Here is a 26,321-nt window from a genome sequence, read left to right as displayed (position 1 = left end):
GGGCAACCAGGAGTGAGTGGGCAACACAGGGGTGAGACGGGGCAGGAGGACACCCACCTGGGCAGCCCTCACTCTGGGGTGGAGGACACAATGGATGCCCCATCGAGCTCACCAATGTCAATCCTACTTGGAACAAGACGCTCCTGTTTCTGCACTGAGGCTGTGTCTTTGGGCCACATCTGGACATCAGAGGTCTGGGAGTCAAGGAGGCCTCCCTGGAGGAAGAGACGCGTAAGTTAGTAGCCAGCCTCGGTTCAGTGAAGGGGGGCAGTGAGGGCGGGGGGTGGGGGAGCAGGTCTGGCGTCAGGGGCTCGGGCTGGGACCCTGGTCCGCTCTGGGTGACGGGACTGGGGGCCTTGGGAACCAGAGGAGGGGGTCGGGCACGGCCCTGCCTCGCGGCCCCGGGTGTCCCAGGCTCCCAGCAGGTACGTGGGCGCAGCTGGCCGCGGAGGGCGGGGCGCACAGGGGCTCCGCTCGTAAATAGAGCCCGCTGTTCCTTCCCCGCCCCCCCTTCCCTGGCTGTGAGAGGTGACGGTGTCTGTTCCCCATTAATCTTGGTGAGAAAGCGCCGTGGGCTGCTGTAATGAAACCCGTGCGTCTGGTTGCCATGGCACTCCTGCCAGTGTCGGTGCCCATCAGCCGGCAGAAGTGGGTCACACGTTCACCTCCTCCTCGTGTTTGAACTTCTGTAAAATAATGATGAGTCAGACCCAAGCGTGCGCCCCGCCCGCCGCCGTGAACTCGCCCCCTCGGCTGCTTCCTGAGCTGCCTTAACGAGCTGCCAGCCTGACGAGGGGCTGGTGCCCACCCACAAGTCACATCTGGTGCCAACGTGCCTCTGTGCTCCCAGACCGGCCGCGGAGGCCTGGGCACCTGCCGCGCACCGTCGTGCAGGCCCCTCGGGGAGCCTGAGCTTCGCGCTCTCACGCGGACCAAGGGGCCTGTGGACGCGGCCGGTGGGGGCGGCTTGGTCCAGTCTCCGCCCTGGGTTTCTATTTGTCTGGGGCCAGGGGGCCTGGCAGGGTCTCCTGCTGGCCGCCTACACCCTGCCTGGGATTCCTCAGAGCAGAAGACAGGCATTTAGAGTGTCCACCCACTCCAGGCACAGAGGAGGATGACGAGACAGACAGACAGACAGGGCGCTGCCTTCGGAAGGAGGAAGGTGAGGTGAAGCTTTTGCAGGTGCGGAGATGCTGGAAGATGGCAAGGACAAGGGACACACTCTAGTGGAGTGGACGGTGGCCCCCAAAAGATATGCCTACTCTGAGTCTGTCACTATGACCTTCCTTGGAAAGAGTCTTTGTAGATGTAATTAAGTTAAGGATCATGAGATGAGATCATCCTAGTTTAGGTGGGAACAAAATCCAAGGGCAGACGTCCTCAGCAGAGAAGGAGAGAGGAGGCCAAGTGAGACCAGAGTGACACTCAGGGACGCCGCCTCAAGCCGAGGGCCACTGGGGTCCCTGGGAGCTGGGACGGGCGGGAGGGACCCTCCCCCGGAGCAGCGCCAGACCCTGGGGGAGCTCGGAGCCAACCTCGGCGGGAGCCAAAGCCTGCAGCCTCCGTCCGCTGACGGGCCACCGAGGCTGGGTGGCGGGGCGGCGGGGTGGGGTGGGGACCTGGGGGCATCTGCTCAGGCCCAGAAGGCGAAGCTGGTTCCGGTGAAGGTGGAAGGACCTGCGGGCTGTCGCGGGCTGAGTGACCGGACACCTCTTCCCGTCGGCCGGATATCGGGGGAGGGACCGCGGGGCCTACGGCTCGTCCTGGGGCTCCCGTCTGAGCCGCGGGGGGAATGTGGTGACGCGTGGTGAACGGGACGGCGCGGGGGCTTTGGAGGTGACGGGGACACGCTGGGCGGACATGTCCGCCAGACGTCCGCGTGCAGATGCCGGTGGGTGAGTCTAGAGTAAGGAGGAGAGGCCGGGGCTGGACGGGCCTCTGAGCGCTTGGCACGCCCCTGCCTGGAAGGGCCCGGCTGGGAGCGGGTGCTCAGCGGATGCCGGCCAGCGTGCGTCCGGACTCTCTGCCCAGCCAGCGGGGCTGCAGGAAGGGCCGGAGGGGGCCGGGGCACCCCTGGGGCAGAAGAGGGTGTCCTCCTCCAGGGAGGCTCCAGAGAGGACGGAGGACGGAAGGCTCAGGAGCAGAGGCCTCCCCTGCCCGCCGTCCTCACTCAGCCTCTCTGGGCCCCGCTCGGAGTCTGGGAACCTGGTGTGGAAGAACCACGCCACCACCCGTCCAGGCCTTGGCAACCCCCCTCCCCCGGACACAGGGAGTGGCATCAGCCTGGGGCCAAACTCACCCGCGCCGCTCGGCCGGAGGCCCCCGTGCGGCTGTCCCCCCCCCAGCCTGCTCCCCAAACCTTGGGAGCTAGGAGGACTGGGGCCTCTCGTGTTCTGACCTTGGGAAGCCAGGAGGGCGGTGAGGAGACGCGGGCTCTGCCAGCCTTCTTCTCGAGGAGCAAGAGATTTCGCTTCGGACGCCACACGTGGCACTTGCCTCGGGGCTCCTGGCTCCGGGCGGGGCTGGTGGGGATCCTGAGGGACGCGGTCCAGGGTCAACCGTCTCCCGTGGTCATGTTCCCCGGGCCGGCTCACCTGTGCCCACCGGGCAGGGGGGAGGGGCACGTGTTCCCCCTCCTCCCTGGGCTGTGGGTCTCCCTGGGATCCTTCTCCATCACCCAGACAGGACCCCTGCCCTGGGCTGCACGACGGGGCTTTGGCAGGGGCTTGGGCACGGCTTCCGTGGAGCAGGAGACGCGCACCACACATGCTGGAAGATTCCCGAGGGGCATCTGAGGCACGCCAGATGGCCCAGGTGCTCCAGTTTTCAGGGGAGAAGATATTTCCCAGCATCCCTTGCGTGACAGTAGTTGTGTGTCATGTGACAGCTCTGGGGACGGTCCCCAAATGGCAGTTGGGTGATCACCCTGTGACCTGCTTCTTCTTTGTCCTCTCCTTCCTCCTGATGCCTGGGACAGAGATGTGAGGGCTTGAGCTCGGGCCGCCATCTTGGGCCATGAGGACAAAGGGGAGGCAGAATGGAGGCCAAAAAAGTCTGGGTCCGGGAAGCTGAATTGGCAAACCATCCCTGCTCGCCAAGCCATCTGTGGCTTGGCCAAGTCTAACGGAACAGAGAGAGTGTCACTGTGACTGTGACATTCATCTGAGACCTGGGATGAGGAGGCCACTCCCAGCAGAAGGAACGGCCCTCGCCAAGGCCTGTTTGTGAGGGCAGGACGTCGGGGCCCACGGTGGTTGGGATGCACTTAGGGGGCCATGAGGCTGGGAGCTTGTCAGGGGCAGACGGCAGGGGCTGGGAGTCACCGTCCCGTCCTGGTGGTCCCACCTGCCGGCTCCCTGCCCACCCGTCCTCGGGAAAGGGTTCCGGACTGGTCCTCTGCACCCGTCTGTGATGTCAGCAGGGGTCCTGGGACCAATCCCCCCCTCCCCAAACTGAATGAGGGCCTCTGTCCCCTGGCGAGGACCTCCCCTGAACCTCACTGCTGGCCAGGCCCGGGGGAGTCCGGGCTGCCGAGTCCACAGCCTCTCAGAGACTCAGAGGGAGTCAGCCCCCCCCGCCCCCCCCCCCCCACCCACCTCCCGGACGGTGTGGAGAAGTCCCCGTCGCTTACAATCAGCCTCCACCCCTGCTTTTGCTGAGGGTGGTGGCTCAGGGAGCACCTTCCAGGCACACGGCCCCCCACCCCCACCCCCCAGGGGCCCGCGGGGTTGCGGCACTGCCACGGCGGGCGTCTCCTCCCAGAGGAGGGGCGGCGGAGAGGCAGGGAGGACCTCCGGCCCCGGGCTCGCTCCCTCTGTGTGCCCCCGACACCGTGACGATGAGGAAGGCCGAGGGGTGAAGCCTGGAAGACGGGCCGGTGCGGGGAACAGAGGACCCAGCTTCACGGCCCCATCCTGCGTGTTAACGTTTGAATGGGGCGCACGTCCCCCCTGGACGTGGGCTCCTTGGGGAGCCCCGCTGTACCAGCGTGTCCCAGGATGGGCGCCTGCAAATGTCTGCAAAGCGAGCCACTCGAAGTCAGATGCCAGGGGCTTTGCTCAGACCTGGGCTCCAATCATCCCCACCTGCCCCCCCCAACACAACTGGCCTCCCCCATGAATTCGCTCCCTCGGCACCTTTAGCAGCCGGCCACCGGCCACTGGCCACCGGATGCTGGGCCGTGCCGTCCCCCACACGTGTCTTGGCCGCCAGACCATAAGCTGTGAGGGCAGAGCGTGGGGTGCATACGGGAGGAGGGTGCCGGAAGTCCAGTCCCTCCCTCCGGCAGCCCACCCGGCAGGCCTCAAGGTGCAGACACCCGACTTTTCTCCGGATCCCGCTCTCCCTCTGGGGAGGCGAGGCCAGCTGCCCCCCGGGGTCCTCGTCCCGTGCCCTGCCGTCCCCGTGCCGCAGGAGGGGGGACCTGGGCCCTCTGTGAGCTGAGCAGGTTTTTTCCACTGCCTCCTCTGTTCCCTGACACGAACTTAATTAGCTCTCTGTTTTCCAAACAGGCGACGTGACTCAGCACTTTCACACGCACGCACGGTCTAAATTTGTCCCTAACCCCCAGGTGTCTCTTAGCTCAGTCCTTCCGTCAAGTTCCATCACAGGGTTAGAGCCCACGGTGGAGGGTGATTTCCAGCAGCTGCCTGGGAGGACCAGGTGGGGTCCCGCCACACAGCCCTTCTCCTGACCGCCCGCCCCCCTGCAGAGGGGCGGGCCGCAGCCACAGATGGGCCAGGTTCCTTCCCGGGGTTTGTCCTTCCTCCTGGGGGGAGGGGGCTCCATCCCTCGGAGTTGCTGGAAGTTAAAACGCAAGGTCACCATCCGCTCTTGCTCTGCAGGCATTTCCGGAAAGCGTGCAGACCTTTGCTCCAGCTGCTTGGGGTGAAGGGCACGGTAGAGGGGGGTAGGGCTTCACCAAAGAGCAGCCAAGGGACCCAGGCCAGGGAACACCCCCCCCCCCAACTCTCTGCCCCTCTCCAACTCCTTTTCCCTTCTCCTCAATCTTCCCTTGCCTTCTCCGCCCTGCCCTCCCCCTCCCTCCTTCCCCTCCCCTTCTTCTCCCCTCTCCCCTGCGCACCCCCCCCTCTGCCCTCCCCCTCCCCCTCTGCCTCCCTCAGTGCCAGCCTTTGCTTGTGCTGGGGGATGGGGGGCACGGTGGTTAGGGGTTAGTCGTGGCCCTCCCCTCCTCAGATATTAGCAGGAGGCGGTGAGCTGGTGGGGGCGGGGAGGAGCTGCGTCTACCCACCCCCTGCCCCTCCCCCTCCCCCTGGGACACATCAGTGAACTCCCTCCTTCCCCCACTTGGTCTTTTAGGGCGACGTGACGAGGTTTTTCGGGATGGTCAGGGACACCCCGGCAGCCAGACCCAAGCCCAGTGCCCTCCCCAGCACACCTGCTCCCCTCCCACTTGTAGGGGTCCCGGCAGGAGAGAGCCCCTTCCTGGGGGCCCACGTACGTGTTTCGGAGCTGGCCGCATTTCTGTGCGTGTGGACAGAACCCGCTGTCACCCACACAGTCCGCCCCCCTGCAAGCTCCCTGAGACCCCCAGGCCCAAGGGGCAGAGGGAGGGCCCCCCTGTTGCTTCCTGGGGCTCCTGCTCTAAGGAGCCACACAGGCCTGCCGGCACACCTGCGTCCGGGCAGCGAGGCGCAGGGGTGGGGGGTGCACGAGGAAGCTCTTGGCCAATCCCTCCCTCCCCTGCCCTTCCCGGGGTCCCCACACCCTGCTTCGGGCCCCTCTTGCTTCTTTAAAGCAGCGTCTTCCCTGCCCTGACCCCCGCCTCCCTCAGGTAAGGAGCCCTAAAGGCCACTGGGTCTTCCCTCCTCCTCCAGAACCATCGATGGCTCATGTCGGTCTTCAGCATCTGCCAACCCCTCCTGACGTGTGAGGTCACAGTTCACAGGCTCTGGGGTCAGGACGTGGACGTCGTGGGGGCTGCTACTCCGTCTTCCGCAGGGTCCCCGGCCCCTTTTCCTCCTTTCCTGTGTGCGTCTGTCCCCTCCACCCCGGCTCCGGCTGTGCCTGAGAGAGCAGCAGCCCTGGGGCCCCCGACAAACCGGCCGGCTGTGGCTGCAAGGGGGCCTGGTCCTCGGGAAGCCGCGGCCGCGCAGGCGGGGTGCACAGCGCTCTTCCGTGAGTGGCTGCGACACGCAACTAGGGATGTGGAATGCGTCGCACGCTAACGTGCATGATTGCTCTCCGCTTCTCCTGCTGTCATTAAGCAGCTAAATAATGTGGCCAGACGCTCGGAAACCGGCTGCCAGTGTCAGCGAAGCAGTCGGCCGGTGACGGACGAGCAGAGGGTCCCTCGCTTCCTGCCCGGACCGGGGGCCCCTCCTGCGGGTTCTCGGGCTCTTCCCACGGCACGAGCGGGAGCAGCCGCCGCTCCCCCCGCCCGGGATCTTCGGCCGGGGGCCCTGACTTGTCACCCGGGTCTGAGCCGCGGCACGCCTCCTGCGGCCCGGTGTGACTGCCCGGGAAAACACGTTGGCTGTTTTCTGGAGAAACGGAAGTGGGGCCCCGCTCGCTTGGGCCGCTCGCTGCCGCGGGGCGCCTGGCTGAGCCCCCTCCCGCCCTGTTGGTCCAGCCGGGCCCAGCGGAGAGACCCTAGTCCTGTCTCTGCCTTCACCTTCCCTCGTGTGAGCTTCAGGAGCCACACAGGTTCCATTCTCTGCGTGGAGATTGACGTGGTGACCCCAGGCAGCTGCCTTCGCAGCCAGGCCTCCTCCGCTCTGCCTCCGTCTTCTCCGGCACGGCCAGCGTGGCCTGCTCCCCGCTCAGAGCCCTCCGTGGCTGCCTGCTGCCACTCCGGGTCCCGCCGCCTCACGCCCGGGATGGGGGCCTGAATCGCCCCCCGATGGCTCTCCTGCCAACGGGTGACCGGAGTCCCCGGCCGCGGCATGGTGGCCACGGGAGGGGCACAGCCAGCGCCCAAGGAGGTCCTGTCCCGCCGGCAGGCGGCGTCCGTCACGGACCTGGCCCCTCCGTGAGCTGGCTTTGTCCTGAAAAGGGCCCACGTGCCTTCTGGAAGGATCTCACTTACCGATCCACCCACGTTGAGTGCACGATTGGAGCCAGTCACCCGGCTGGCCCCGTCCTTGAGGGATGGATGAAGGGGTGAAAGGGACGGCCCGCGAGGCTGCAGGATCAGGGTGAGAGGTACCCGCAGCATAAACGCAGCACGGCCTCGCCCTGTGTTGACGTTGCGTCCGGTCCCCGCAGTCCTGCCAACCTGGGTGAGCCTCTCCTCTGGGGACCAAGGCCACGAGCTCAGGGAGGTTGAGTCACCTACTCAGCGCTGCACCTGCAGCCTCCGTGAAGCTGTGGCCCAAGAGGTCCCCGGAGGTATGCTTTTTATCCTCACCGCTTTGGCAAGATCTGGTCCCCTTCACCGGCTTCCTGGCTCCCCGGCCTCCGGGAAACGACCTCCCCCAGCCTCCCCTGCACGCAGATGGGGGTCACAGACCGACTCTGGCCTTGGGAATGCAGAAGCGGCGTGAGCCACGCGTGGCACCTGCTCAACATTCCTTTTGGCAAAGAGCTGGGGGCTCAGGACGGACCGAGCCCTCCGGATCCTCGCGGATGCCCCCGGACGCCCCTGGGTCCCCGCGTACCGCCTGGAAGGAGAGGAGGGAACCTGGTGCTCGCTCGCTGCTGCTCATCCAACGTGTCAGAGAGAACACGGGCCGTCCATCAGACCGCGGGCCAGAGACCCTGTGGGTACTCGGGAGGGTCTCTCTCTTAATCTGTGCGGAGCACCCAGCGTGCCCGCGGGTGGAAGCATCCGGGACTGAGCTCGGGAGGGCCAGCACCAGGCCCTGAAGCTTCTCCCCCGGAGAAGTGAGGGTCCTCCCTGGAGGGGAGGGGAGGCTCAGGGTGACACGTGGCCGCCACCCTGCGCCTTGGCAGGCACCTTTTGGGAACGCGGCCCCCCACCAGGGCCGTGTCCTGTGCCCTCTGGCAGCCTCGGGGACATGTTGGCTGACTCCCGTCCCAGTTTCAAGGGAGACCGTTTTACAGCAGAAAGGGAGACCGAGGCTCGTCTGAGACTCATCTCCCTGATTTAGAAAGTCAGCGGTTCCAGCAGCGCGCGGTGGCCGGTGTTTTACGAGGCCCTTTTACGCGCACAACGCATTTTACGACTTAAGAAAGCGACCGGGCAGCGCATGCTTTTCCCTGCGCAGGAAATCGACACGCCCAGCATCTCCAATCAATAAAATCACATTTCGCTGACTTTGAGATGTCATCCCGGGGGTGCGCTCGGGCTGCGGGAGCCGGGGGGGGGAGGGGGGTGTGGAGCCGGATGCTGGTGTGCGGAAAACCCATCTGGCCCGCTGCACAAGCAGATGGCCCCGGGCGGGCGGGGCGGTGCCCTGGAGGTGCCGGGTGGATGGCCCAGGGCCCGTCAACAAGGTCCAGCGGGCAGAGGCCGCAGGGAGACTCAGGTTCGCACCCCATGGGGGCCGGGGACAGAACAGAGGTCGCTAGATCCGGCCCTGCCTTCGCGCAGCAGGCACCCCGCCGGTGATTTTTCCTCCCCTCCGCTTGCATATGGCCAGTGGTGGGGAGCTCACCACCCAGGGAAAGTTCTTTCTGCATCTGCTGAAAACCCCTCCCTGGACCCGCCCCCTTGGAGGCTCCACCTGTTAAGATTGGACCCTTCTCATCCAGAAGGGAGGTGGCCAGCCCCAGAGAGCCCGGCTTGGCAGGCCATCGCTCCCAGCTGCCTCCTTAAGCTCTGAGACCTAGGTGCCCTCGCGTTGCTCCTGGCCTCAGCCCCACGCCTCCCTCCTCCCTCCTGCTCGGACGGCTGGTCCCCCCGGGGCTGGGACCTGGCCCCCTGCAGTCCCCCAGTGGGGGGCTCTTTCTCCAAGTGGTCCAACCCTGTCGTCTCCCCGCTCTGTGAAGCCCCAGCCCGTCTCCTGCGGAACCTGCCGGCAGCATTCTGTGCACGGTCCTGCCCCAGCGGCCGCTCAGCCCTTTGGCTCCATTGGCCTGCTTGCCCCCCCCCCACCGGGGCCACCCTGGCAGTGGGTCATGCCCTTGACCTGGTCACCCCGGGGTATCTCCTCCTCCCAAATCCTGGCTCCAGCCTTCAGGGTTGTAAGTCCTCAGACAGGGCCGTGCTCTCACGACAGATGGCCACCCCGCCTGACCTGCACGGCGTCTATGACCCCTCCCGGTCACCCCGCTCCCACTCGCTCCCACTCGCTCCCTGTGCCGTGAGAAGTGACCTTCTCACTGCGGTCGACAGGCCCGGCCCCCCGCGTGGTTAACCCATCGATCTGTTGCTCTGTGTGCATGTGGCTGCCCAGGGGCCTTTGACTCCCAGCACTGCCTTGAAACCCGAGACCTTACGCCCCCTCTCCCAAGTCCCCCCTCATCTGACGCTGACCTCCCCTCTCTGCACTGAGAACACAGGGGCAAATGGAAAGGGGCCGCCGTCCCCCCGGGGCCCCCACCGCGCGTCTGCCGAGGCTCTACTGCTCCCAGGAGTGGGGCGCCCGGACCCACCACAGGCCCCGGTTTCCGTGAGTCCCTTTCTACCCCTGGGGATTTGCGTCCTGCAACTGCCCGCCCGGCCCCCTGACGGCCCCCCTGCGGCCCAGCGTCCCCACCTGCGCAGACCTGCCCTCGGCCCCGGGCCCCTCCCCGGCTGCCCCCCTCTTTCCCAGCTTCTCCAAGGGGCTACGGCACCGGGCACCCCAACTTCTCCGGCGACCCTCCCCTCCTCCCGTCTGCGCCCCTGTCCTTCCTCCCTCTGGCTCCAGCCACACCTGCTGGCTGGCTCTTCCTCCCATACGCCAGGCGTGCGTCCGTCCCGGGGACTCGGATCCCCGTGGACGGTGCCTCCCGGGAGAGGCACCTTCTCTCCCCTGGGGCCAGCAGCCGTGGGCTTTCTGATTTCTAGCGGCCCCCTCCACCTCCACCCCCAACATGGTGGGCCTGCCTTCACCACCGCATCCCCAGTGCCCAAAGCACCACCCGGCACATAGTAGGTGCTCCGGAGATTCTGGATGGGTGAACAGATGAACGGTTGTTTGGGTAACCGAGCTCAGAAGCAGGTGGTTACGTCCCACACCGACCAATGCGTCAAAGCAGCCCCGGAAACGGAGGGTCCCTCTGGCCATTTACAAGGCCCTGAGCTCACCCCCCTCTGTGCAGACACCCGGGTTTACGGGTCTCTGTGTCCCCCACGGCTGCAGGGCCCTCCATACAGCAGGCGCCTGTGCGGGGAACCCCAGAACATCAGGCTTGAAGAGCCTTAGCTCCTTGGGCATCGAGGTCCGGTAGCTCAGAGGGGGAGGCGAGTAGGGAGAGCCATGGCTTAGCCCAGCCAACCTGGCAGGTCAGCCTGACCTGTGGCTGCAGCACCGGGGACACACCTGCCTCTCACTTCTCATGCTGTGCGTCCGCCCAGAGGGAGGCTCCTGGGCACGATGTCACAGGTGACCTTGACGAGCAAGGTCATGGTCCACATCCCCAGGGCTGCCAGCCCCAGTGCCCCTGCTGTCAAGGAAAATTCTAGACCAGACCAAGTAGCCCCAGGGCCATGTCCCGCCGTCAGGGAAAATTCTAGAGCCCTGAAGCTTTTGCCTGGTTTATCTGTTATCCGATGGTCTTAACGTCCACACAGCAGCTCTGCTCCCACTTTCCCACGGGGGATGCCCCGTCTCGGGGCAAACAAGTCTCACAGAGAAGCTTAAACGAGCAGCGTGTTTGGAGATGGTCTGAGCGAGCCCCAGACCCAGAGCCAGCGGAGCCCAGATTGGGATGATTTCACCACGAGGGGGATCGCACGGCTCCGCGGAGGCGTCTGTCCCGCTGGCTTGAGCGATCGCCTTGAGGCACGTCCGTGACACCCGTGGTTGGGGCCAGTCCAGGTGGGTGGAGGCCGCGGCTCAGGGACACTGTCTGGGGCCAGGGTGGGGACGCGCGCGAGGGGCGCACGTGGAGACGAGTCCACGAGATGGAGACGCAACAGATTGCCCTTCCCTGACAATCTGCCGCAGGCCCGTGCTGTGTGCCGGCCCAGGTGTGCGGCCCGGGGCCCCGGCGGTGGCCGAGCCCCAGGGCCCTCTGCCCCCACCCCGGGAGCTCACGTGATAAAGCAGCAGAGGTCAGCAAACATCACGGAAGAGGCCGCGGAACAGCGCGAGTGAGGCTGTCTGCAGAAACGCAATTCACGGGCACCGTTCTCGAAACAACTGGCTGCACCTCATCAAATAATGTTTCTGTAACTCAGAGCTAATTGGTTTTCACCGTCAACCTTACGCATTCTTTGGAGTAGGATCTATTTTCTGACTCTCTGTATCTGTACCCGTCGCCTCATTTCCTCATTTCATTTCGGCTGCTCTGAATAATTCACACACAGCAAACTGCTTCTAGCTCCTTCCGCCGAGACATCGGAGGGGGAGGCTGCGCTGTCAGGCGGGCAGCCTCCCCTGATGTGGGGCCTGGGCGATTTCGAGCTACAGCAGAGGCACCGATGGTGTGACCTCCACGGCCCCAAAGGCACTGGGGCTCTCGGGCCCTTCTCGTCCTTCTTGCGTCGCACCCGACTCGGGTTTGAGCAGCAGGGAGGAAGTGTGCAGAGGCCAGAACGGGGCGGGGGGAGGGGGGGGAAGGGGACAAGAACCAGAGCCAGGCCAGGTCCCGCGCCCCACGGGGACGGCCTGCCGGAGGGCGCGAGCAACCTCGTCTCCGCACACGGCGGGCGCCTCCGAGGACATCTGGAAAGCTTTGCTCCATTGGAACGGAGAACTGACCGCAGCTGGAGTTTCCTTTGCCTTTTGAAGGCCCGTGCCCAGCTTGAACCAGCCTTCCTCCTCGATGCTCTGGTGGGACTATGTGTACACGTCATGCAGGGGCAGAGCTGGGCCCTGGGGACACCCGGAGACTCGCACGCAGGTGATGGACGTGCCCCTGCAGGTGGGGTTCACCTTCAGGTGGAGAGAAAGTCTGCCCTGTAAGCCTCTGAGGCAAACGTGCCGGGCAGAGGGCACAAAGGTCCTGCCATGCCACGCCGGAGACGAGCAGACCCGACGTTTGCGGTCTCCCCGAGACCGTGTGGCCCTGTGGCTCCAAGAGGGGGCTTGTCACTGTGGCTGTCCGTCCGTGGTCGGAGAGGCTGCTCCCTGAGTGCAGCAAGGTGGTGGGCACGGCCAACCCGTCCCCAAGGCCGCTGGAGGTCACCGACTGCTCCGGCCTGGGCTTCCCGGCCCCTGCGATGGGATGGCCGCCGAGACGAAATGTGGGACGAACTCGAGGGGCTCTCCTGGCACCCAGCACGCCGTGCTCCGGAGTCAGGGGCACCGACGGACCGCTAGCCGGGCCCCAGCATCCCCATCCCGAAGCCCCAGCCTCCATGCTGTGCAAGGGTGGGCTCGGGGGGTCCTCACCGCGGTGCCTTTGGAAGCCGCAGCCCTGGAGGGTCAGTTGAGGGCCCCCGGGGCCCCGCCGGCCAGCCCTGGAGCAGGGGTCTGACCAGGTGACGCTGGCCTCCAGCGGGCGGCACCCCCTCCCAGTGCTAGATGCCTACGTGTCCCTGTGGCTTCCTTTGCAAAACGCCCTGACAGCCCGTGCTGGGGGCCAGAGAAGGCGAGCGTCTCAGAACAAGGTGTTTCTTACCAGAAAATCTCCTCTCAGCTTACATTAAGCCTGTACCTACGGAATCATTCCTGGCTCGAAGAGGCTGCCTGAATTTTTCTGTTATTTTTTTTGCCCTTCTACGGGCAAAATTAGCTGCTGGTTTTGCAACAGAGAACTGGGGGCTGGTGAACGCCTTCTGGAACTGTCTCATCTCCTTGGCCAGAAGGAGAGCCCCTCGGCACCCGGGGGTCACGCGTGGACAGACAGCCTTCCAGAGGCCGGACTCAAGGAAGCACATCCTGTCCGTCCTCAGTCATTCCTTTCTTTCCTCTTTTTAAAAACTTTTAAAATATGTTTATTTATTTTTGAGAGACAGAGACAGAATATAAGCAGGGGAGGGGCAGAGAGCGAGCGAGACACAGAATCCGAAGCAGGCTCCAGGCTCCGAGCTGTCCGCGCAGAGCCCGATGCGGGGCTCGAACTCACAGACCGCGAGATCGTGACCTGAGCCGAGGTCAGACGCGTAACTGACTGAGTCCCCCGGGCGCCCCCGTCCTCAGTCATTTCTGAAGCCCCTGGTTGCGAGGGCCGGGCCTGGAGCCTTGGAGCCGTAGTTAAACTTTAATTGAATGTCTCCTTTCTGGGCCCTTCCTGGGCAAGCATCGGCCCCTCCGCTCACCTGGTGCGGCCGCTGTTTTTCTTATTATGGTCTGCCACGGCCGATTTAACGGGACAACGGGCGCCGGCCTAAGCCAGACAGGCAGCCGGGAGCTGACAGCCGAGACTGTCCCGCTAATTAAAGGAGGCGGCAGGGCCGGGCCTGGGAGCGCTGGGGTGGGGGGCGGGGGGTGGAGGGCAGGGGCACCTCCTCCTCGCCCGTGCCGAGGGCCAGCGATGTCCTTGTAGCAGAAGCTGTTGGAGGGAGGCAGAGGGGACGTCCCCCCGGGACGACACAGAATCCGATAAGCAGAAATGAAACAATGAGAGTGAGACCTGATTTTCAAGCCGGTAGCGGGGGGAGATCAATCAGGAAACTACCGGGTTTTGTTTTTTTTTTTTTTTTTCAGCCAGGCCTGACTGGGGGAGGAAGGTGGCCCGGGGTCGGGGTCGGGATCGGGGCGCCGGCAGCCGAAAGTCTGGCCGTTAGGGGACGGCTATATGACACGGCACCAACGTCTCCAGGCACAGCTGTGCCTTCAGCAGAGGCGCATCCCAGGTCAGCCTCCGACCAGCGGTGCTGACAGGTTCAGGCGTCAGCTGGGCTCCCCGGGCTCACTGTCTTCACCTGCTTCGTGAGGACAGCGGTGCTTTGGAGGCGAGGCAAGGGATCCCCTGCCAGGACACAAGCTTCCCAGAGCAGGAAAGGGAGGCCGGGCCCCTGGCCTGGAGGTCACGTGGGGCCTGGCTGCAGCGCACCCCCCTCCCGGGAAGCGGAGAGCGAGGGATCGCGCCCTGAAGTCGTTGCCGACGCCCGGTGCCCCGGCCAGCTGGGCAGGGGTGCCGTGGGACTGTGGCCGTCTCCTGAGAACGGGGACCGGGTGCCAGCGTCACGTGGGATGCTCTCCAGCACCCCTCCCACGCGGCCCGCGCCAGGCCAGGGAGCCCAGGCCCCGAAGGGTGGTGGAGGCAAGGTGGAGCCCCTCCGTGGATGCGTGGATGCGATGGCGCAGGGCTGGGGCGGGCCGGGAGGCTGGGAAGGCGGGGCCGGTGGACCAAGTCCTTTGGGCGGAGTCTCCCTTGGAAGGGGGCCGGGCGAGTGACCACCCCCGTTTTGTCATGGCGGAGACGGGTCCCGGGCGCTAGCCTGCAGGGGCTTGGAATTAACCAGGGTGTGCGTGTGTGTGCGCATGTGTGCATACGTGTGCTTTGCACACCCATACGTGCACACGTGTGTGGAGGCGCGTGTGCTGGGGCAGCAGGATGACGGGCACCCAGAGGGAGGTCCTGCTCCCCTACTTGCCAGCCGCCCCCCCCCCCCCCGGACAGACCCCTGTCCCTTCCCTCCCCCCGCCACCCTGCAGCAGTGACTCACCAGCCCCCGGGGCTGGAGGACCAGGCACACCGTTCTGGCACCTTCTGCTGCCTGCTGGGTGATGAACAAGTTTCCGGTGACTCACACATGCTGTGCGTGCCAACGGGCAAGCCGAGGGCGGGGAGCGTGGCGCGCGGGGCCCGGTGGCCCCGGGTTCAGGGCCAGCCTGCCACTCGGCAGCGGTTCCGGCTGCTCCTTGCTCTCCGGGGTCGGCGTCTGCAAAACGCACGTGGTGCGGCACCACGCGGGAGGGGGGTTTCCCAAGGATCCCTCAGAAGGCAGGACCTCACCGCGCTCTTAGAGTCCTGGCAAAATGTCTGGACTTAAGCACTTTGTGTCACCTCTGCGCGATGGGATGTCACACGGCAGTGCAAAGCAGCAGGGCACAGTTCCGTGCTCCCAATGTCGCCTTCAGGAGAAGTTGCTACACGAGGACAGCAAGGGGGCAGGGCGCCTTTCGTATAAGAAGAGGGGGTGTGGGTGAGGCCTCTCCTCGTTATTGGCTCCGAAGGACTCCCTGTCCTCAGAGCCTGTGAAAACAATCTCTAACAGTACATTTATTAAAATAAAGTTACAGGAGACCCTTCTGGAAACAACTTATTCAGGAAATGGAGATTGTTCTCTCCAGACGGTCTCCTCAGTACTGCAGGTCTGGGCCACCAAGGGAGGGACACCTTACCCGATGGTGAGTGGATCTGCCGTGACCCCTTCACACCGAGAAAGCTCTGCTCCGCCAGGCCCAACGCGCTCAGCATCGGATGGAAAGCCCCCTCCGGTGCACCCGGGGAATCCAGCCTCCCGCCCTGTGGCACCCAAGTTTCCACGGCCACTTCCTCCTGGCCTTGATTCTTTCAGTGAAAGTTGCCACGTCTCTCGGAGCCACGCCAGCTAAGGGGCTGAGCAAGGATCCGACCCAAATCCCCCTCCGGCCTCTGTGGGGGGGGGTTCACTTCCTCCCGAGGAACCGCTCGGCGTCCAAACCTCGGCTCAGCCCCTCCCCAGCGTCCACTCAGCCTCTCCAGGGACCTGTAAGAGCCTGGAACATTCAGATGCCTCCCTTCGTGTAGGTCCTCACCGTCTTGTGCACGTGGACACCGTTTTGGGGGTTGGAAGGTCAGCTGCCCCGAGAGACAACTGGGCCTCTTGGAGCCCAAGGCCCCCGATCTGGAGACAGGGAGCATCACCTCATCTCCAGGGTGCGTGTGAGGTCAGAGGGGCACGTGGGGGCGGGGCGGGTGCCAACATCAGCCTCCAGTGTGGTCTGTGCTCGAGTTCCCCTTGGAACCTCCAAAGAGAATGCAGTTGAACGTTCCAGTAAAGGACCACCATCCACCCCCGTCTCGTGTGCTCAGTGATCTGCAATGATCACTGCCCTTCATCTCTGACCCTGCTCACGGATGTGACCCGGCGTCTGCATGGCGCCCCCGTGCTTCCCAAGAGCCAGAGATGACCTCCGCCCCCGCAGCCATGACCCCCTTCCAGCTGGCTTGCCAGAGAGTGGGCGTCCTCCCCCCACCTGGTCTACAGGACCCCGTGGGTCTATGGGAGCCACAGCAGATTCCACGGACAGGCGCGTGGGGTCAACCATCACGGACTTCGGAAGTGGGAAAGCCCCGGGCCCAGCCGCACTCAGAACTGGGTGTCTCCTGCCGTGGCCTCGAGTTCCCCCAAAGAGCCGTGGGTTTTGATTCCATGCCAGACTTTTAATAAAGAAAATTCATCCACAGATGTCCTGCCATCAGCCAATACATTCAGTTATTGGAATCTGGGAGATTTAGTGGCTGGCCGGTTGTTTTATTTGCTTTCTGGATGGAGCCATTTTCTTGCGTATTTAATATCCTGGAGGAATATTTTCCCTAGCAAATACTCTGTCGGAGACAGCAAATCCATTCTGGGCCTCTCGGGTCATTATTTTGTTCCTGGAACTCAGAACAGGTATTTGTACATTTGCCGGCCCCTCTGTCATTAGGGGACGGTCCCAAGAAGCTGGCCCACAATTGCAGCTGTAACTACGGAACAGCCCCTGCCTGATGAGCTTGGACGGGCTCCTGTCACACCAGGAACCGGCAGGGGCCTTGGAGGCTGAATTATTGCTTGACCGAAACTTGGGGCTCTTACGTGAATGACCGGCTGCCACCCGTCACGGGGACGAGTCTGGATGCCTCACTCCCAGAAGACCTGTGAAAACGTGAAAGTGTGACCCTGCCTCCCCCTTTGACCAGCTTTCCCTGCAAGCTCGTCCTGCGTCCTGCAGTGCTGTGACAGCCGTCTTGCTCGTGGGGACGAGGATCTAATTAAGGAGCTGGCATCCCTCTGCCCGCCCCTCCTCTCCTGATGTCACCGGTCAGGGCCTCTCTGAGCTCCCTGGCAGAAGGACGCTGGGGTTCCGGCAGCAACAAGAAAGCAGGAAGGGATGTGGGGTCGGGGGGTGTGGCCGGGCCCCCCTCTGCATCGACAGGCACCTGTGAGTTGGCCTGGGCTCCTCGGATGCGCGAGGTTCTCTGTCCCTCACTGCGTCCAGAGATGTCCCTGGAGGAGACCCCAGGGCGGGGTGAGGTGGGGTCCCGTGGTGCAGCCCCGCATTCAGATTCACCCCGGGGGGCGTGGAGCCCCAGGCTGGTTCTCAGGCTTTTGGTGGCGGTGGTGGGGGGATGGGGGTTAGAGACCCGTGGAGAGCGTGTGTCCTCCGGGGCAGAGGACCGCCCAGACTCTGGAATACGTCACAAGGGGCCGGAGTCTCCGTCCCTTCCAAAGCCTCAGGAATGACAAAGGGAACAGTATCTCCTACTGTCTTTATTGTTCATTTCTACTTAAAACCTGTACGTCCCGCGTTCTGTTACCCTCAGGAACGTTCCTTTCCCGCTGGAAACGGAGTTTCCCCAGACAAGCCCTCGCCACCCATGGTTACATCACCGAGTAATTTAACAAGAGGAGTAGAATTCCTTCGATTACTATCAACATGAACTTGATTACCTCTTTCTAAGGGTGAACACTGAGTATTTTTTTTTTTTTTTCTTTTTGGAAACAAAAACCATCCACTTATTACCCCAAACTACGGCACGGCATTTACAACGTTCACAGCATCAACTGAACACACAGAGCTACCGCCTCAAGGAAAGGACAGACGGACGCGGCACGATATATCTACGGGGGACACAAGCTCAAACAAGTGGGCGCTGCGGCCATCCGCTCCACGCGGGTCCGTGGGGACGCCGAGCCTCAGCTCAGCTAAGACAGGACACGAGGTGGAGAGACGGCAGCCGTCACGGATGAGTTACACTAGCCTACGTCGGCCCCTGCGGACGCCCCGAGCGGCCCGGGGCGGGGGTGGGGGGGGAGCCCTGGTCGGGACACGGCACTCACGTCCACCGGAGCTGGGCACGATCTAGGGGGGGATGTCCATGCGACCTGACAGTGGTTGTTCTCGGCCGAGAGCCGGCCAACAGTCATTGCCTTGCTTCTGTATGAGATTGTTTGACCGGAAAGGGGGCCGGGCGGGGGCGGCGCTTGGGGGTGGGGGGGGGGGGTCAGGGAGCCCTGGACTGCAGTTCCAGCTGCAAAGACGGGGGTCTCTTCCCAAGGGTGTCGCCCTCTTGCTCGGACCAGAAGTGCACGGAGAGAACGCTGCTGATGATCGTTTCGAAGTCAGTGTATGATTAGCATCGTGAGCTGATGTTGGCAGCTGCTTCGCAGAGACTCCCACGCGGGTGAGGACACGGACCCTCGGCCTCCGGGCGGGCACGACTACAACTCATCGGACCGGATGACGTGGAACAGGGTGACGTTGTAGAGGATCTGGTGGCCGTTGTTCCAGGCGTACAGGGCGCGGTCCTTGGGGTTGTAATCCAACATGGAGATGTGGGAGTACTTGTTCTGGAAGGGGATGTCGATGTACTCGTAGGTGGAGGCGTTGGTCTGGTACGCGTAGTGGACCTTGGTGCCCCCCGAGTAGCCGTTGGTGACGTAGAGGGTCCCGCAGATGATGAAGGCCTCGCCGGCGCTGCGCTTGGGGTAGCTCGTGTTCCAGGTCTGTAGCACCTGCAGGGACACGGGGTCCAGCTTGCTGATCACGATGTTGCCGGCGTTCTGGTTGGTGGCGTAGACGGCCCACAGCCCGTTCTCGTCCACCATGAGGTCGATGTCCGAGTGGCCGCCCCAGGCGTAGTGATACATGTTGTTGTACCCGGCGTAGTCCAGGCTGCGAGTCTTGAGGATGGCCTCCGTCTTCAGGTCGAACCTGATGACGATGTGGCTTTGGAACTTGTTGAAGTAGATGGAGCCATTGTAGACCACCTGCCCCGTGCCGGACCAGGGGTGCGGGAGGCGGTGCGACGTGAAATTGTCCGTGGTCATGAAGTCGGCCATGGACTTGTACTCGCGGACGAAGCGGTTGTTGTGGTAGCCGTCCATGTACCAAACCTGCGGAGAGGGCACACCCGTCAGCCGCTGGGGGTGGGGTGGGGGGAGGGCTCCCCCCTCGGACCAACTCCCCCCCACCCTCCCCGACTCCGGGTTCAATCTACCGGGCATCGGGCCGGCACCGAGAGAACCAGGGAGGCCACACGGGGTCCCGTCATGTCCCCCCTCCGAGCCCGCAGGGCGCGTGTCCAAGGGCCCAGGGCTGCTCCCCGCCTGGAGAGAAGGGTCCGGTTCAGAGAAGGGCTGGGGGAAGCACACCCTACAGAGGGGGCTTGGGGGCCGCCGGCCCCGAAATGAAGCCCTCTGCTCGGGCTGTGTCCACTGCTCCCTCTCCAGCCGGGTACACAGCAGGTGCTCACACTCATGGGGGGAAGGAAGGGACTCCATCAGGGTACGAACCCCCAAGCCAGCGAGACGGCGCCGGATGAGAACGCCCGCAACCGCCAGCGGCTCCTGTGGCGTGGGGGCCCATCGCCAAGGGCGCCACGGAGGGCCAGCCCCCGAGAGCCAGGGGCCGCCGAACACGGGACCTCTCGCCCCTCCAGGCCGTCACGGCTGCCCTGCCTGCAGGGCAGGAAGGCACCGATTTGGCGTTTGGGGCGCCGCGCATGGGATCTCTCTGTCACACCCAACGCGGGGGATTTTTCTCCAGGAAGAATGTGGGCTTCGTGCAGGGCCCCCGGTGTCACAAGCCACCACGATAACAAACCCAGTCGTGGCCCCCATTTGGGGCCACAGTGGAAGAGATTTCCGATTCTCGCTTAAATGCCAGTTGACTCGAAAGCGGTCTAGACTTTGTACAAAACGCTTTAGTCATTTTCCACCAATACGGGAGCAAATTAGAAAGCAGTCAGAGGAAAATCTGCCGGGCTAATGCCACCCCCAGTGCATCTGTCTGGCAATGAGACAGCTGCTTTGTCCATCAAGGGCTCTGCCGGCTGCAGGAGAGATTAAGGGTGTGGGGCTTTCAGACATGGCATTACACACGCGTTAAAAAATTTACAAAAAATCATAACCTCGCTCCTGAGGCATCCATTCGGATGCTTAGAGGCAGGTGCGCTTTCTGTTTTTAATGAGATAAACACACACACACACACACACACACACACATGCCAAAAAACCCGGGTCTCGTCTGGAGGCTTTTATTACCCTTAGCCCACCCCCCGCAGACCAGCCCACGGTGATGGGGGTCTGGGATCAGAACGGGCAAGTGCCGTGAATCAAGGGGTTTCGGAGGCCGTGACTGCGCGGCCGACGGGTGGCCCTCCTGCCTCCGCCTGGCTCTCTCCTGAGACGGGGAGCTCACTACTGATTCCAAGATCAGGCTCCAATGACACCCCCCCAAACCCTCTCCTGACCCGTGCCTGCAGGAACTGTCTCTCTCCCTCTCTGAATGAGCACAGACATCTCCTCCCCCACGAGTGGGCCTGTGACCCGAGAGACCCCCAGGGTCCGGTGCCTCTTTGCCGTGGGCAGAGATGGGTGAAACGGGCATCGAATTGCTCAGATTTGTAAACTGCCTTTTCTTTCCGGAAATTAGCAAATTGGATGCAGGGTACCATGCTTTTGGAAAATGCAATTTAGGCTGGGAGGGAACATCAGCACAAGGGGCTAAATGTTTAACCACAAAGAGACAAGACACTCTATGCAGAAAGAGGCACATGATCACAGCCCCACGGGCCCCGAGAGGAGGGGTCCCTGCCTTCACAGAGGGCACCTCTCCTCACTCTCCTCTCCCGACCGGAATGCCTGTTCCCTCCTTTCCACGTCCCCAGGCTCACACGGAATCCCCACTCTCCGGCCTCGTCTTGAACCCCCACAGCTGAGCCCCTAGAGCCTGGAACCCGGCTGCCCCCCGAGCCCCGGGGCACTCCCACTCCCCAGAAAGATCACACCGGACTCCAGGGATGCGGCCAGGCACGCGCGTTGGTTAAAGCTTCCAGGTGAGGTCGGACCCTCCGGCTTGGAGCCCCCGCTGCTTTGCCGTGGACCTGACCCTGCCTGGCTCCTCCCGGGACTCTCAGCCTGGGCTCCTCGCCTCCTGGCCCCACCACTCCCACATGACTGGTTTCCACCGTGGCCCCAGCACCAAGATTTTTACGACCCATCTCTGGATTAGACAAACCAAGTGGAAAACCATTACCCCAGCTACACAGGGCGAGTGTGGGGCCAGGCCGTCTCCCCGTGTCCCCTCCCGGGCAGCCCAGGGCCCGGCCCAGAGCAGATAAGCAGGGGGGTCCCTTTGAGAAACCGACTGTTCGAGAGTTCTGGCTCCCAGCCCAGGTCCAAGGCCAAGGCTCCCTCCCGCAAGGCTGAGCTTCTGGAACGTGTGGGGCGGCCGCAAAAGGGTGGCCCAGGCCCCAGCTCCCGGCTGGAGGCCAGACCCTACCAGATGTTTGGGCACTTGGCATTCACAGCCGGGTGGGGGCGGGAGACCTTTTTCATCTCTGGGCACTCGTGCTTCCCGGAAGGACTCCTCTTCCGCCTGAGACCCAAGGCTGGCCACCCAGGTAAAGGCCCAGGTCAGCACCGCGTGTCTAGAAGCCCGGGCACAGGTCTGTCTTCACACACACGGGACTCCGTGGCCGGGACTGGCCCCCTGCCGCTTCTGGTTCTCACACCCACCCGAGTGCCGAGAGGGCTGTTACCCCCATTCAGACAGAAAGCTGAGGCCAGAGGGGTCTGGTGGGTCTGCCAGTGGGCAGAAGCTATGCCCACACCAGGTGGCCAGGCCCCGGGCTCCCAGCCAGGAGGGGCTCTGCCCCGGGGATGGGGGTGCCCCTGACATCCAGGGGGGAGAGGCCAGGGGGCTGTGGACCACCCTCCTCCGTACAGAGTGATGCTGTCCCCAGTGTCAGCCGGCGGGGCCGATGAGCCACGGGGGTGCTGGCCTGGCCCGGAACCGGGCATTATGCCCGCAGGGCGCAAGGTCTTGCCCTGGAGCCCGGAAATGCCCCTGGCTGAAGACCACCGAAACCCTCCCTTCCCCTCCTAGGAAGAGGGCCGCACACCTGTGTGGTGCATGGCAAGCGGGTGTGGGCGACACCCAGGCCCGAGGTTTCTTTTGCTCCTGCTTAGGAGCCTAAGCAGACACGACTTTCCCTGGGCGAGGCCGGATTCAGAAACACACCCACCTTGACCTTCGTAGGCGCCAGTGATCTTGAGGAAGGGCCCTGTGGACGACCAGTCCTCCTGGAGAGATCGTCCCAGATACAGGCGCGGACCCTCGGTCTCTGCCTGGCCTCAGTTTCCCCTTCACAGAACGCGGCATGGATGACGTGACCCCGAGTGCTCTCCACTGGCCTCCTATGTCAGAGGCTCAGAGGCGGCCGTGGCCACAGCAGGCTGCTTCAGAGCGCATCTCACGATGGAACCAGTGGCCTGTGCCCCCGTGCCCTCAGTTATGCCATCAGCTTCCTGCTGGCTCCGGGGCCTGATGCCGAGTGAACCCCCAGACCATCACTCTCCCCAGCTTCCAGCTTCCGGCTGCCTCTGCACCTGCCAGGCCAAGTCCCTGGCTCCCGGGGACTGAGAGATGCTCCCACCGCGATGCCCTCTCCCCCCACTGACCAGGCTCACCACCCAGAGGCCGTTTCCTACGCTCCCCCGGAACCCCCCGGGGCAGGGAGCTCTCAATTTTGTAGTGGGGTGAATGGCGGCCCCCCCCAAAGATATGTCCACATTCAGGAACCTCTAAATGTGACCTTGTTTGGAAAAGAGAGTTTTGCAGACATCGTTAAGGATCTCCAGGTGAGGGCCTCTGGGTTAGGGTGGGCCCTAAGTCCCATGACTGCTGTCCTAAGAAAACAGATGTAGACACAGAGGGACTGACGCCTGGGACATCCACGGCAGAAGCCAGCCAATAGGAAGGAAGGTGTTCTGGACTCTAGAAGGTTGGTCCACAGAGCAGGCAACAGGTCTCAGAATCAGGGCAAGGGGTCTCCTGGGGGTGGGGAGGCGGATACAGCCCGGCATCAGGGTTAAGAGCTTCTGGAGTCCCGGTGCCACCACAAGCGTGTGGGCCTGTCACAGCCGAGAGAAGGCAGCATCTGGACACAGTGGAAGGACACCAGAGGCCAGCATAGCACCTGGCACACAGCTGGTGCTTAATAAAGGAGTCAAGGAAGAACACAAAGGCGCCCTGAGCTAACCTTGTTCTAACACCTCAGCGCAAGGGCATCGGGAAGCAGCAGGCTGTGGCTTCTACTCTGCGGCCCCCCGTGGGTCCCCCCCACTGCCGCCAAGGACCCCCGCGCAACTTCCCCGCCCCCGGCCTCCGGCCGCGCGCCTCTCGCTGCGCCTGCCCCCGACACTGACACGGATTCCTGTTTCCCTTTGGAGCAGGTTACTGGTCTCCCGCGTGCGTGGGACACCCCGGACGGGAACACGAAACAGATCACACGAAACAGCACGCTTCCACATCAACGGCAGGGCCCGGGGACGCGTCGCGCAGCCGGCTGGGAGCTGGCGGTGGCCGTGCTAAGCGTGCGGCTCCGATCAGCCCCAACCACACGGGGGGGCCGGGCTCTGAGCTGCCGAACGCCCAGCGCCCGGCGGCCCCCACCAGCCAGCCCCGGCTCCTCCCTTCCCCTTGCTGGCGGCTCCCCGCGAAGCCTCCTCCCGCCGTCCCTCTCCGGCACGCTCTGTCCGTCACCAGGGCCTCCTCTCCTGGAGGGCGATTGAGTCATCGAGCAGAAAATAGATGTCTAATTATCAAGAGCATGCATCAGCCCTCAACAGCCCCGCACACCTCCATTCTCCCTGTTCGGGGCGGGCAAACAGCTGGGCCTCCAGGAGCCCCGACACGTGGTATCTCTGGGAAGAGAGATCCTCTGCCCGGTGCTGTTTACAACAAAGGAAAGCGACATCAAAACGGGGGCCAGAGGCACGTCTGCAGCGTCAGACGCGGGCTCAGTGCCCCCGACTCGGGTTCATTCTCCGCAGCGACCGAGGTCACTGGTTCTGGCTCCAGGCTCCCCAAGGGCCTGTCTGGGGGTGTGTGTGTGTGTGTGTGTGTGTGTGTAGGGGGCGGGGAGGCGGGCTGCAGGCAGGAGGTGGGGAGAGCGTGGTCTCGGGAGACTCAGCCTGCTGCACATGTTCGTTAATAAACCCACGGACCGACCTTTCCTGAGACCTTAGGCAAGAGACCGGACCCGGGTTTTCTCATCAAACGGCAGACGTAAGGGTGGTCTCCACACTGGCGGGTGGCTGGAGGGTCGCGGGAGGCCCGACCGGGGCAGGCACGCGTGTCGAGGCCCAGCCGCTACCTTCCCTTGTGTTGACGGACCTGCGCGCACGCCTGAGTGCGTGAGCGGTGCCGGCACGGAGAGCGGCGCTCTCTCGGGGCCCTGCCTGCGCGCCTCGTTTTTGTTTCCCGAGTGCCGCCCCAGAGCAGAGCTGGGGTTCGCCACGAGGGATGTGGACCAGAAAACCGATCCGGATAACAACTAGCCAATCAAACCGTCAGAAAACTTGCCAACGCCAGCTGACCGTCCAGACTCTGGAAACAGAACGGAAACGCCCGTGTCCCGTGTCTGCACGCATATCCCGGGTTTGCAGTCAGTCCCTGGCCGGCCCCCCCAGAGTCCTCCGCAGCAGGGGCTGGAGGACGCCAGGAAGGCAGGAAGGCGCCCCAGGTGGGGGCGGGAGGGTGGGCAGACAAGTCTCAGGCTCCCAGAGAGCCCACAGTCACTGTCCCCCACCCACCTTCCCCAGGAGGAAGTGTGCCCCTTGTCCCAAATACAAGAGCTGATGCCTCATGCTTCCCGGCAGGCGTGCGAGTGGGGGAGGGGAGCTGGGGGGATCAGGAATCTCGGGGAGAGAAAGCCACCCACCCCTTCCCATTAGAGTCGCCCAGACAAGGCCCTTAGAAGGTCTCGGATTTCTAACCGCCCCCCCCCCCACCCCGCCACCCTGCTCTCAATCCTGCCTGAAGGAAGAGGTGAGACTTTTTACGAAAGTGATCAGTTTCCAAATGTCCCGCAACCCCCTGAAAACAAGGGGGAAGCAGGGCAGGAACCGCCCCGGAGTCTGGCCTGTTCACGCGGGGCCGGGGCGCATGGCCGCGGGACAGCGACAGCGTGGCCCAGACTCTGTCCTTCTTCCCCTGGGAACCCCGGGCGAGTCTTCCCCCGGTGGAGGCTCTAAGTGCCACCGTCACAGCTCTGTGCGGGCGTCCCTGCGCTCAGCCAGCCAGCCCTCGCACCCACACCCCAAAGGGGCTCAAACACCACAACCTAGGCCCTGCGCTTCTCTCCTTTTCTGCGTTTTTACCCAGGGGAGAAGTCTAGAAAAAAAAGAACACAGCCTCTTCCCTAAATCAAAAAGGAACGCGAGTTTCCATCAGCCTTGAAAGGAATAACAAATGAAATACAAATGAGATGTCATTAAAGTAAGGAAGGCCAAGCAGTTCTCCCGGAGCAGAGATGGGGCTGGAAACCTCTGGGGCGGCCGCAGCCAGGGACAAGGACTCCAAGCACCCCCGCCCCCTCCCTCTCCTCTCCTCCCCGCCCCTGCCCCCCGTCCCCAGCCAGAGAGACAGAGTCGAGCCTCGGAGGCTATGCACGGATCCACCTGCTCTGACAGTCACCGCGATCACTCTCAGGGTCTCATACAGCGACCCATCCCTGTGGTCTGGGGCTCTGGGTTAGCACAGGGACCTCAGCGAGGGACCTGGGCCCCTCTGCAAAGCCGCCTGGGCCCGGGAACGCACCCCCAGGGGCCCCAGGCTGTGCTCAAGCCACAACCGCTGGAGTGGTTTTCTGGGTGGGTGGGCACCCAGGCATCGGAGCGAGGGCCAGACACACGGGGGACGGAGACAGGCTCGCCTGGCCCACGAGGGCACTCTTGTCCAAACAACCCCCCCCCCCGGCCCGACGGGCGGGGGGGGGGGGGGCACTTACCCTGTTATCCCCTTCGGGGGCCAGAGGGTCTGTCATCCAGGACCCGAACCTCGAGCCAGAGGTCTTGATGGTCACGGGGTCACTGATGCCCGTCAGCTTGCCACAAGCTGGAAGACAGTGCACAGTGCAGAAGGGTGAGTCCCCCGGCCCGACCCCAGCCTCCCACCGCAGGAGGACGCGGGTCCCCTCCACCCCTCTCGGTCTAACGGCCACCCTTGTTTTCCTGGGCAATGGGCTCAGCCCCAGCCCCAGCCCATAACGCGGCCGGAGAGATGGCAGGGTGCATCCGAAGGTCCCGTGCTGCGGGGTCACCCCAGGGCTCCCTGCAAGGTGTCGCCTGGGCCCCGAGGCGCCTCTCTGGGAGGAGCCCG

At 63.8% G+C, this 26,321-nt stretch overlaps 2 protein-coding genes and 1 long non-coding RNA gene across 5 annotated transcripts in view; 1 reads left to right on the top strand and 2 right to left on the bottom strand.

Annotated features, from left to right (window-relative positions):
* The first annotated feature begins 1,078 nt into the window (after positions 1 to 1,078).
* LOC121021225 (uncharacterized) lies at positions 1,079 to 8,238 on the top strand. The gene is made up of 2 exons (XR_005786458.1): positions 1,079 to 1,162; positions 5,838 to 8,238. It is a non-coding gene; the product is annotated as an uncharacterized LOC121021225 (long non-coding RNA).
* LOC121021224 (translation initiation factor IF-2-like) lies at positions 1,161 to 3,600 on the bottom strand. Of its 2 annotated transcripts, none has more exons than XM_040461469.1 (2): positions 2,300 to 3,600; positions 1,161 to 1,901 (listed from the first exon to the last, which is right to left on the bottom strand). In XM_040461469.1, the coding sequence occupies exons 1-2, from the start codon at positions 2,850 to 2,852 to the stop codon at positions 1,426 to 1,428; spliced, it is 1,029 nt and encodes a 342-aa protein (XP_040317403.1). In that variant the 5' UTR covers positions 2,853 to 3,600; the 3' UTR covers positions 1,161 to 1,425. The 2 variants fall into 2 exon arrangements, with proteins under 2 accessions (XP_040317403.1, XP_040317404.1); XM_040461470.1 differs by having other exon boundaries at positions 2,399 to 3,598.
* A 9,351-nt stretch (positions 8,239 to 17,589) lies between the features above and the next one.
* Positions 17,590 to 26,321, bottom strand: part of OLFM1 (olfactomedin 1) — a 37,388-nt gene continuing 28,656 nt past the window's right edge. For both annotated transcript variants that reach the window (XM_040461516.1, XM_040461517.1), the window contains 2 exons: positions 25,951 to 26,057; positions 17,590 to 19,048 (listed from right to left, as the gene is read on the bottom strand). In XM_040461516.1, the coding sequence (XP_040317450.1) occupies positions 18,374 to 19,048; positions 25,951 to 26,057 (782 nt within the window). In that variant the 3' untranslated portion in view covers positions 17,590 to 18,373. The remainder of the gene's footprint in view (positions 19,049 to 25,950; positions 26,058 to 26,321) is intronic.

Source organism: Herpailurus yagouaroundi, unplaced genomic scaffold (genome assembly GCF_014898765.1).
Source record: "Herpailurus yagouaroundi ecotype Mexico unplaced genomic scaffold, PumYag 267, whole genome shotgun sequence".
NCBI classification, from domain to species: Eukaryota; Metazoa; Chordata; class Mammalia; order Carnivora; family Felidae; genus Herpailurus; species Herpailurus yagouaroundi.
This window is presented reverse-complemented; position numbering and strand designations above follow the sequence as displayed.